Genomic DNA, 11555 nt, shown 5'->3' on the forward strand with positions numbered 1-11555 from the left:
AAAAGCATTTTTTTTTTTTGCACATATTGCACGGCACATTCCTGTCTTATTGTTTTATACATGTATAAGTTACATGTATATATACATATACGTACTGTGTAGCGGCCGAAAAATCACATTTAAACAATGAGTTGCAAGAGAATCGAGGATATGGTCTCCTATACGCGCTTACAATTTTACCGGAAAAAAAAATTCTAACGAAGATCTCATTTGTTATTTTTTATAGATCTTTCGTGTTCTTTTTGACAGAGCTCCGATAGAAAACGAACTGAAATAACATTTGTAATGTAACCAGAAATCAAACTCAACAGTGTTTTGCATGAAATTTAGTGCAGGCTGGCTAATTGAGTGCACTAAGATGTATTCGTAATTTGATTTTAACATATCTTAATAAATAAAATGTAGAAAATAAATGACTACAGATTCTTTGATCTAATAGTCTTAAGTGAAGATGAGCATGCCTAGACCTGTTCCTAAAGTAACATTGCATAATGATGTTGCTGGGATTCACTAAATATGATTGGACTATCAGTCTCGTCTATTAGTAACGCTGAGTAAAGCAACAACAGTATGCCCAGTGAAATCCGACAAAGTGGAGCCTAGGAGGGGGGAGTGCATGCAGACTTTACCCCAACTTCTCGGAGATGGAGAGGCTGTTTCTGGAAAACCCTCAGCTCAAGTGAAGTAACACAAGAATAAGATAGTAAACACGTAAAATAAGAGCATAACAAGAGTCCAATTGGCCTGCACTGCAGCAACTGAACAAGAGAGAAAATGGAAAATAGAGAAGAATCCACTTCCACATTTCAATTTCAAATGTTAAATTCCTTGTTGGAGATAATCCTTACAGGATTGAAGCAATTGAACTACTTCAAATCAATGAATGTGACCAATGGGTGGTACCTTGACTGAGGAGAATTATCTGGTACCAAGAGACACTTGAACCTACACCTAACCCTATGTCTGTTAACTTTTAACACAGTTCCATCAGTCATGTCAAATTACAATTTGCTTCCTTAGTCAGCCTCTCCCCTTCTTCGAAACGTGACCTGTCTTACGCTTGTGACGACTGAAATCTGACACAAAACGAAATGTCTGACCACAGCCGGTCTCAGCACAAACATAAGGACGTGCACCTGTATGAACTCTTATATGTTCAGTTCGAGCCCATGCCCACTTAAATGTCATCTTGCAGCCCTTCCAAGGGCACTTCAGAGGACGGTCATCCATATGAACTCGCCGATGCTGTACCAAATACTTGTGCGAGAAGAACTTCTTTTTGCACCCTTCGACAGGACAGACATTCTTTTTGTGCAATGTAAGCTCCGGTTTTGAGCTAAAACTCATACTGCACCCTTCCAAGTCACAATGATATTCGCCTTCCTTATCCCTCATCTTTCTACCCGTATTACTTCTAGGAGACTTCATTACTGGTTCTTTCTTTGCAGTGCTATTTACAGACGGAAGTTTGACCTTAGGACCTTTCTTGCTTTCTTCCTGCTTAGTTGTAGCTGGTTTGGCCTTAATCAACTTGGCAGCCGACACTTTGCTCGGTTTTGGAACCCTTTTCCTCAGACGGGTGCTAGGCCCACCATCTGGATCATCATCAATGAGGGAGCCAAATCTCTTCTTCTTATCAACATTCAGACGGGCGCTAGGCCCACCATCTGGATCATCATCAATGAGAGAGCCAAATCTCTTCTTCTTATCAACATCCTTTTGAGGTTCAGGAGTCTCATATTTAATCCTCTTACTCCTAAAATTAGTTTTCCGGTGTTGCTGAAGGAGACTACAAAGTAAAGAATCATCATGATCATCTGCGATTAATTGGGTGTTTGAAGCATTCCTATCTTCTGCTGTACTATTCCTCTTTTTACCAGTCTTGCAAGTTGTAGCAACAGTTTTACCAGTCACAGTCCTTTCGCGTGGTCTCTCAGACTTCACCTCAGTCTTAATCTGGACTGAGATGTTTTTGTTCTGTTCTTGTTCTTCATCAATATCCCTCTCAGCAAGCAGAGGATGAACCTGACTAGACATCCAGACTTTCCCACACCATTTCCCAGCAACAACTGCTCTCCTCTGCTTCCCTGACCCTCTCCCAGTATACTCCGATTTTTCTGGGGTATTATCTGGAGAATCACGACCAAATGCATTGTATATAATGAAGTTATAAGGCATCTGTTTACTATAGAGAGGAGAACGACTTAGATTGGCACTGTAGAAGAGGTTGATGTCTAGTTTCACAGTCCAGTCCCCATTGCCATGTATAGCTTCTTGAATTTCCAAAGCTGATTGTATCATTTCCTCATCTTCTTTAGTGGCCTCGCGGAATGAAATATCTCTCCAAAAATGATCACTCCCCAACTCTTCAGCCACTTTTTTAGCTTGAGCTTCTAGCTTGGGATAGTCTGCCAATATTTCAAGATGCGTCAAGGATATGCAAAATAATCATTCCAAGTGATTGAAACACAAGATCAGAATAATTGGGTGATACCAACACTACAGCTACATGAGGTACACAAATAAAGAGCAGTTTTTCTTCCAAGCTTACCTTTCATGGTGCCAGTGTACAATTGTAAACCACTTGGATACATCACATGTTTTCAGTCACAGTCTTTTATATTTCTCTACTGCCTATGAAGTTTATCAGTAACCATTTCTTTCCTAGAGTAGTTGTTACATTTCATCTTTGACATCATGATGGGAAAAAATGAATACAAATCAGTTCTCTCATTTAACAGATGAATTTTAATAAGTAAATACTCAGGTGCAACTGGGATCAAAACTCCGTTTTTCTCAGTAGATGAATATTGGATAGCCTTGGCTTACAACAACATAAATATGAAAGGAAAATCTTGTTGCAGCAAGAGTAAGCTGTTTATCCAGAAACCAATTTAGAGCTCACCTGGATGACAAAGAAGAGAAATATCAGCTCCACCGATTTGACGGAGCTTTTCTTCTACTTGTACAGCATGCTGGAGACAGAATACATGTATTCTGAAAGAGTCTTCATCAGATGCTGAAGTAAATTGCATATGTGTGTTATCAAAGGGAGCAACAGCATTGTTTTGTGCTATTTCCCCTTTATTGGAAATACACTTTGCAGTGACTTGATTGGATCTTAGTTGATGGCTTGACCTACCGAACAAAGTATTTGACTCCCCTGATGGGGAAGAATTGTCAATTTTTTGACAGCTTCTACCTTGAGATACAGCTCTTCTTTGTCTATGGTTTGCATAAGGATCAATAACTTGGAGAAAAACCTCATCATCGGAATCCGTATGTCTGCTTTCACAAGCTTCAACAGGAATATCTGCTTCAACCTCGTCTTCATCAGAATCTGACGAATTGGCATAAGCTAAAGCCAACAGGCCGAGGGAAGAAGTTTCTTTGCGTGCTTTGGTCCTTGAAACCCCTTCTACACTTCCATTATTCAATTTCTGAATTCGATCAGATGACTCTACTGGGGCATCAATGAAGTCACCTGGAGCCGTTTTAACTAACCCTCCTGCAATCAACACATAAAGTTTAACTATAACTTGTCCTGCCAAACCCGATATGTGATTAAAAAAAAATGGACAGGATTTAAAATATTAGAAATTGCATAACTTCATGAAGAAGATACCTGAACTGGAATCTGACTCGCCAGCATTTGGGTCCCTTCCTGTAGCAAATACGCCACCTACATTTCCTGTCCAGTCATTGAAGTTATGATAATCAGATGACATCAAATGATGAGCAGCTGCTTCTGTTGGTCGAATTATGGCCACACACGTATAACATAGGATCCCACAAGTTACACAAGAAAAAAGCCCTTGCTCTGACAGTGTATCACATTTGTGAGTCATTCCTCTTCCAGTGTCCAGGTTCACCCTTTCGGTCTCTGGAGAGGATTGGGCATCATCCTTTCTGCCAGAGTCTGGTAGTCTGTTACCAGCGTGCAAAGAAGAGTACTTTCCCTTCTCCGAAGAGACACTTGCAACTTGTTTCATCCCCTGTTTCCTGCCTAGCTTGAAATGATCATATCCGATATCTTTTTGACTCCTCAACTCATGATCTGAACTGGATAAACCGAGGAACAACCTGGAATTTACCTTTGACTGGGTTCCAGCTACTAAATTAGAACAAATAGAAATCCCTGTAGACGTTTGAGGGAGAAGTACAACGGGTGATCCTTCTCCAAGAACGTGAAGAAGATAATTGTTACTGTTCAAATCCTCAACAAATAATTCTTTGACCAACATATCTCCTTCACTCTTTTTCTTGTCCTTCAGGCGAGAACTCCTTGGTTCTATTCTAATGTTCTTTGGTACTCTGCAGTAGAAGATCAGATGCTAAAAAAACCAACAAAGAGACCCTTACCTAACATACAGGATGCTCTAAAGAAATTGTTAAACATATTTAATAGGTAAGCACCATAAAATCATGTGAAGCGGCAGATTAATCAAAGATGTATAATCAGCCCGTGTGACCCTCTAGATGCAGGAATGCAAAACTTATTATTCTGTATACAAAGATGAAATCATCTGGAAGGATTCAGTCTTTTAATGGTCTCATCCTCCATACTATAGGAGATTATGCTACGGAAAGAAACAGCAGCACTGGCGAGAAGAAATGTAATGCAATAAGAGTGGGAGAACACGCTTAAATCCGGTAACTTCAGAAAGAAACTGAGAGTAAGACAGTCACTCACTGCACAAAACCTAAAACTACCATTAACCATTGTCCATCCACATTCCCAAACCCCTTTATGATACACTAAAACAGAAAAGGAGGATCAGTGTATGAAAAGAATTCCATTGATCTTGCTTCCCTAAATGGGTTTAATTTCCTTGCAGAGATTGGTAGGAATTTTAAACATGTGGTCTCATAAAATAACCATGGTGATTCAATGTCACTGTTAAAAATAAGGAAATAAAAGGTCAAAAAAGCAACATTACTGTAATAAATTCCTAATCTTTTAAGGTGAACCAATAAGCATTAGAAGGTCAACATTTTTTTACAAAAATATTGTCAGATACATGCATAGGGTAACTACTTCAAAAGAAAGGGAGAGCCATTAATTCAAACTATTCTTCTTGTTGTTGGATATGTCATTCGTACACATCTTCTCTTTGTTTCCCAGGCCTCTAGTGAGTTAGAGACAGAGTTCGAAAAGGTCAAATACTTGATGATTCTATTTATAGTCTTGTCTATTTATTCTGATAAGAAAGTGCTCTTAGTTCAGTTCGGTAGAACGTGTATTTGTTCTTGATCTGTCATTGAGGGAAAAGGATTTAATCCTATTAAGATAACCGACTTTCGTCCCTGCTCGACGGGTGGGTCTTGCAGTCAAGCTCCCTTCTGCCTTTGCACTCGAGGGCCAGTTTTTTACATTTTTTTAAACATATTCAAGCTGCACTTGTGGAACGGGACTATACGGTACCAGATCAGGGGGCTCATTTTCTCCCCAAGGGGAGAAGTGCTTAGTGAAAGGACTTACACTTTGCACCTGAAGGAGATACTCCAGTTGGGTACAGTGCAAAGTCTTCCATTTCGGCAGGTTGAAAGCGCCATAAAGGACTGTGATCTCTTTCTTGGAAAAGAAATTGCGTAAATTCTGCCTTCTTTCTGTTGCAAAATACTTAATTCATTCAAAGTGTGACTTGTATCCAAAGGTCACTTAGACATTGAAAAATTGGATTATGAAATTGCGAAACATTGAGTTTGTACAGATTCGGGGGATCCTCCAAAGAAAACAGATCACGCAGAGAAGAAATACCAAAAGAGGAGATAAAGCAGGCTTTAGATAGCTTGAACCCAAGTGCTTAAGCGGACAGCCCCCAGCAGAAACTTGGGAGTATGAGTGAGTGAAATTACGTCGACAAAAGTATGATTGTTTATAAGAAGCTATACATCTTATGAGTTGACAGGAATAATACTCCCTTGCATCTTGATGTGTAGATCTTATCTTTTGATAGTAAAGGTTAACAAAATAATCAGTGGGCTGGACATTCTATTTAATGTACAGATTTTGTTGTATATACTGATATATTTTGCCAGCTAACATAGGCTAGTCAAAAAAACTTGACAATTAGAATGTCTTTATACTAGTAATATATTTCTTCTTTTGTTCTTTGAGATGACTTCAGAGACCTGCCCTCAGGTTTCGCTTCATAACACAAACTTTCTTGCAGTTTAGAATATTACTTGTACCTTCCTTGTTAATATATCTTTGTAACAATTTTTTGTGATTGAGGCATAGTAGTTTCTGTTGTAACAATTCTTTAATCCATTTACCAATTACCATTAATGTTAAAATTCTATTATTTGCCTAATTTACCCTTACTAATATACTTTTTTGTTTGATTAATTTTATAAACATCTTTTTTTAAAATTCTGCAAATTCGAACCACCATCTTTATTTTAGTTGAACCCAGGCAACTGAACCCGTTTTTGCCTCATAAAAAAAACAAGGAAAATGACTATCAAAATCAACCATCCTTTTTCTCTGTCTCTCTTGGAAACATAGGGGAGGAGAAGTATGTTTGTCCCATGACGATTTTGGAATAGGCAAACCCTCATTCGGCTCAAGAGCAACACCGTCGTCGTCGTCCTTTTTGCTATGCACTTCACAAAATTCTCTTCTTCAATTTCCCACATCTATTATTTTCATATATTTCTTTTACCTAAACATGAGTTCTGGTCATAGGAATTTGAAAGTTCAAAACGTTAATTCTTTGTTCTTCTTCCTTCCTCATCAAGCCTTCTTCCAAAACTTATTATTATTCATTTGAAATGGAAAATTGGGGTATTCTGTAGTGTGTTTCCTTTCTTATCACATAGGAAGTCTTCTTCGTTTTAGGCATATTCTATTATTCTTTCATTTCCCTGGGTGTGGCATCGAGAGAAAAGAGTCCGCGCAACTTAAGTTAAAACGTGTTTGTTAAAATAATTCTTGCAAACTCAAACCACCATTTTTATTTTTAATGACTTTTTTACAAAAAGATATTAATCAAATAGCATCGACGGAGGCAAACATCCATTAAAGTTGATGCTTTCAAAGAAAACAAAGAAGATGCTTGTCGTGGAAGAAGTGTCCAAGAATGAGCCCAAGAAGATACTTATCGTGGAAGAAGAGCCCAAGAACAAGTCCAAGATTGTGGAGAAGAACGGGCTAAGTGCTACACATTTTTCATGATTCTAGTCCAAGCCCAAAAGAAAGAAGATTGGGCCCTTGTGGGTTTTGATTGTATTTGAAAACTTTTCCTTATTTCCTTAAGGGAGAATAGTTGATATTACTTTTACATGTTTTCCTAATTAAAAGTTCCCTAGTTAGATTTTATCGATTATTTTCATAAAAGTAGATCCCGATCACATGCTATTTGAGATAGTTTTTCCCTTTATATAGGGCTAAATTTGGTTACTTTAAACACAACATTATTAGCAATTACAACAACAACAAACCCAGTGTATTCCCACAAAGTGAGGTCTGGGGATCATTATTAGCAATTGATAGCTTTTATTCTTTACATCCTTGTGTGTGGCTACTTGAGATTTATCTTACAAACTAATAAGAACGATTCTTTAAGAGGTAAGATTAATTCTTTAACTTGATATCTTTGGTTCTTATTCGTAAGTTAAAGAAGGTAATTAGTCTTACACTAGTTATAGTCTCTAATTTCTTTGAAATAGGTCCAGATCACCTTTTGATCTAAGTTCTTCAATTGACTCTATTAGTATACTTCAGTATCCTATATTAGCTTTAATCCGCTAGTTTTTGAATACGAAGATCAATTAGGATTCTTAGCACTTGACTTTGAAATTTGGGGATTTTATCCTCAAATTTCGCCTATCTTTAACCTTGTCTTTAATCGTAGTATTTTCGATTCTGCATTATTATCTTGTTTATTCACGTAAACTCGATTCTTATCATTAAGCAAAGGGGTATATTAAAAATTAGTCAAATCATTAATCTTTTACATCAGTAATAAATGGGTTAAAGAATCGACAGAAAGAAACCAAAATAAGGAAGGTAAGCATAATACGTAAAACAAAAGAGAATTAGTGTTACGAAGCAAAACTGCAGAAAGGTCTATAGGCAGTCTATTATAATTTACGTTCAATAAAGCAGGAATAGTAACATAATCAAATTTACCCATAGGGAGAAAACAAACCTTGAACATAGCGAAAGTGCTAGATCATAAAGCAACTGGAAATGTGACACCATTGGAGGACAATTAGTTGATGCTCTACGGATCGCAGCATCTTTTGCAAATCTCAACCACTCAGGTGTAGCAATATTAGAAGCCTCCCCGCAATTAAATCCTAAATTTTAAAATTGTACAAAGCCCAAAAGTTGTCATTTTCTGGTCATTATCTTCCTTCAATAACTACAGAGGAACACATACATCCCAACACATAATTACATTTAACAACGAAACTGTCTTACCGTGACTAAACCCTGAGTGATAGGCTCGAGGAAAGGTAACAACAAAATCTCCAGCATTTTGCACCAGCCTGAATTCATATAGGATAGTCAGGACTTGAAATGGTGTCTTGCCGCCAGAGAAATATATCATGCATTAACCACAAAGATGATGTCTGTACATTCATCAAATAGTGTTTAATGTGAAAACAATCAGAAGGCTTCGAAAGCAACACTTAATATGTCGCATATGACAGTTACAAGCCACTCCATGGTCGAAATACTATTGATCCTTTTTGGACCTTTTTCCCAAAATCAGGCAACTAATGGTTCACAGATAGATGTCTTCTCCAGCAGAAAAGACAATATCTGCCTTTCTCTTATTCACCTTTAATTCTCTGTCACGGAACCTATACCCATTCAGCTTAAAAGCTTACAAAATATCCTCTATCTATACCAAACAAGAAGCAATTAAAACCCCAGAGGCCATCACAATGCCAACAATATTAATTTCTAGACCACCAATAACACGGAAATAGTAATTGAAAACACAAGTATTTCACCTGCAGCATGGAATACCAGCACTAAGCAGTACTTCTGGTGACATGACTGTGGTCTTCTCCCCAAGTGTAGCAAAGGTAACTGAAAGAAAATGCAAAATTACAGAGTGCAAGCTCAAACATAAACAAAGGGACCTAACTATTGCAGAATGCTGTACTTGTTTAAGAATAACCATGTGCGACTTAGCGGAGACTTATATATATCATCACCTATGATTATCCAACAACATACAAACACATACATGTACACTGTAAAACAAAGCTTTGTATACTGTTGCAGTGTACTGCAAGAAGAGACAGAGTTGGGCAAATTTGAGTTATCTGTTTACTTCATAGACTAGCTAGGACTAAAGATCCCCCTCTTCCAAATTTAGTTCAATTTTGCATAATCCACTGCTCGCAAACAACTAAACAAAAGAACGACAATGATTTATACGGCTGCTCATAATTATAGGTACAGATGACAAGAAACAGGACAAATAGTCGCAATATCAGTACTTATAGTGCCAATGAGACTCTCACCAAGAGGATTAGTTTCTCCAGCATAACCTTGGACACTGATCACCTCCTCGAACGCGACAGCTGCATCCCTAGGCACACCATACCAAGTCTTACCAGCACCCATATGCAAGTAATTCAAGCTATGCAAGTCATGATCCTCAACATGCCAAGCAAACCAACTAAACATCATAGCAAGATACACCATAGGTGAAGTTACCCCAGGGATCTCCTCCTTCATGAACTTTAGTAAAGACCCTTTCGACCTCGACACGCCTCTCATATTCCACTCTGTATCCGCCAGTGTAGCCACCTCCCCTATACCCCCTGCCCCCACAGAGCCCGAACCCGCCTTCTTCGGGGCAAATGCAGAACCTGGCATGTCATTTGCATACTCCACCGAGAAGGGTTTATCCACAGTAGCCTTCCAATAAAGGGTTTCGATTTCTAAAGCGGTTAACGCTCTCTTGGAATTCCTCTTCAAGTAATTCTTCTCAAAGGCTTTAGCTTTGGCCTGAAACTGCTGAACCGTGTATGTCTCGCCGCTCTGCCAAACGGGTTTCTTAACGGGTCGGTGTTTCCTGGGGCAAAACCCGATCTGCTGTTGCCTAGTAGTGAATGTTGGACCATTAGAACCGGGCCGAGCTGAGAGTGACCGGTTGAGGTTAGCAAGAGCGGTTTTTTGCTTAGGAGCAGGTAGTGGGGGTACAATTTTGCAAATTCCATACTTAGAAGCTTCCTTTTCGATCTTGAAAATGTAAGCAATGGGATCTTGAAATTCTTCTAGGGTTGGGTAATACTCCGGTGCTACTGGTAGGGTTTTTAGCCATGGAAATACCTCAATGTTACCACTTGCCTCTGCCATTAATCAACAAACCGAAAAAATGGTGTATACCCCAAAGCAGATACAGTAAGATCTATAAGGTTCAAAGGAGAAACATTGTGTGTAGAGAGAGAGGAGAGGGGGAAGAGAGAGAGAGAGAGGGGCGTTGAGATTCTTCTCTATTGTTTCATTTTTTTTTTGTTTGATAAATATTTATAGCAGAGGGGAAGGAGAGTAAAATTTTATAGCAGTAGTATTTGTCCTCTGTTCTTTGTGCCAAAAAAGAAAAACAGAGGATAGAAAAAGGGGCAGAGCAGGGGAGGAGAAGTTAAAAAATACAATATGAGAGTGTTTGGGTGGGGGTGGGGGTGGGGGTGGGAGTGGGGGTGCGGGGTTTATGTTATCTGGGTTTGCACAGCACACTCTTGAAAATGACATTGTGGTTTCATTGAATTTACTCTTTTGCCAACTAACACTAAACAGTCTCGTCATTCACTTTTACTTGTTCACTGATCGCCATGTTATATCAATGAGAAACATTTTCTTTTTCGTGTTTTACTCTCCGTAATCAGTATTCATTGTGTATTCTTCAAATCTGTCTTTTTAAGGCCCAACACTAAACATTGATTAATACAGATATTGTGGTATTCATATAAATCATTTATTGTATTTGTAATTTTGATCTGTTTTCAATAGGGAGCTCAGAATTTAAGAGTCGTGGATTCTTGAGAGGTTCGAACGTATATATTGATGTCCAAACCTTTAAAGTTTCGCTTCCAAACTAAAGCGCACATCTATCTTCTTGGTTTACTAGATGTTTTTCTTAGTCTTATATCATTTTTTATACATTTTTTATATAATTATACCTAATTTGTGTAAGATTTAACATGTGCCCGATCACCCCAAAATTGGTCGTAGATTCGCCTCTATTTGTTTAACTGAGAAGGTGGAGGGTTTGAGTCTCTCTGAATTCCACTAAAATTCATTTGGAGTCAATTAGTTACCTTTTTCGGTAAGTAAGTTCCCGCGTAAAATAACTGAATTTCAATTGTTAAAATATGTTGATCTGAATATACTATTTTATCGTTTATTGTGGTCAAATATTACTTTTCGTTATACTTTAGATTGGAGCTTTATTAGGTGTTTAAAATATAAATGTTTTTTTTTCTAATAACGGATTTAAATTAGAACTAATATATAGCAAAAAATTAAATTTGCGTTGTTTTATTTCATTTTGAGTTGGGCTCACTTCTTCACCTCATTAAGT

At 38.0% G+C, this 11555-nt stretch overlaps 1 protein-coding gene across 1 annotated transcript; it reads right to left on the reverse strand.

Annotated features, from left to right (window-relative positions):
* Nucleotides 1-782: 782 nt before the first annotated feature.
* On the reverse strand, nt 783-10616 carry LOC107862642 (lysine-specific demethylase REF6). The gene is made up of 7 exons (XM_047409662.1): nt 9490-10616; nt 8971-9049; nt 8432-8499; nt 8157-8307; nt 3626-4314; nt 2906-3508; nt 783-2408 (listed from the first exon to the last, which is right to left on the reverse strand). The coding sequence occupies exons 1-7, from the start codon at nt 10328-10330 to the stop codon at nt 1021-1023; spliced, it is 3819 nt and encodes a 1272-aa protein (XP_047265618.1). The 5' UTR covers nt 10331-10616; the 3' UTR covers nt 783-1020.
* Between the last annotated feature and the right edge of the window lie 939 nt (nt 10617-11555).

This window comes from Capsicum annuum, chromosome 3, assembly GCF_002878395.1.
Source record: "Capsicum annuum cultivar UCD-10X-F1 chromosome 3, UCD10Xv1.1, whole genome shotgun sequence".
In the NCBI taxonomy this organism is placed as follows: domain Eukaryota; kingdom Viridiplantae; phylum Streptophyta; class Magnoliopsida; order Solanales; family Solanaceae; genus Capsicum; species Capsicum annuum.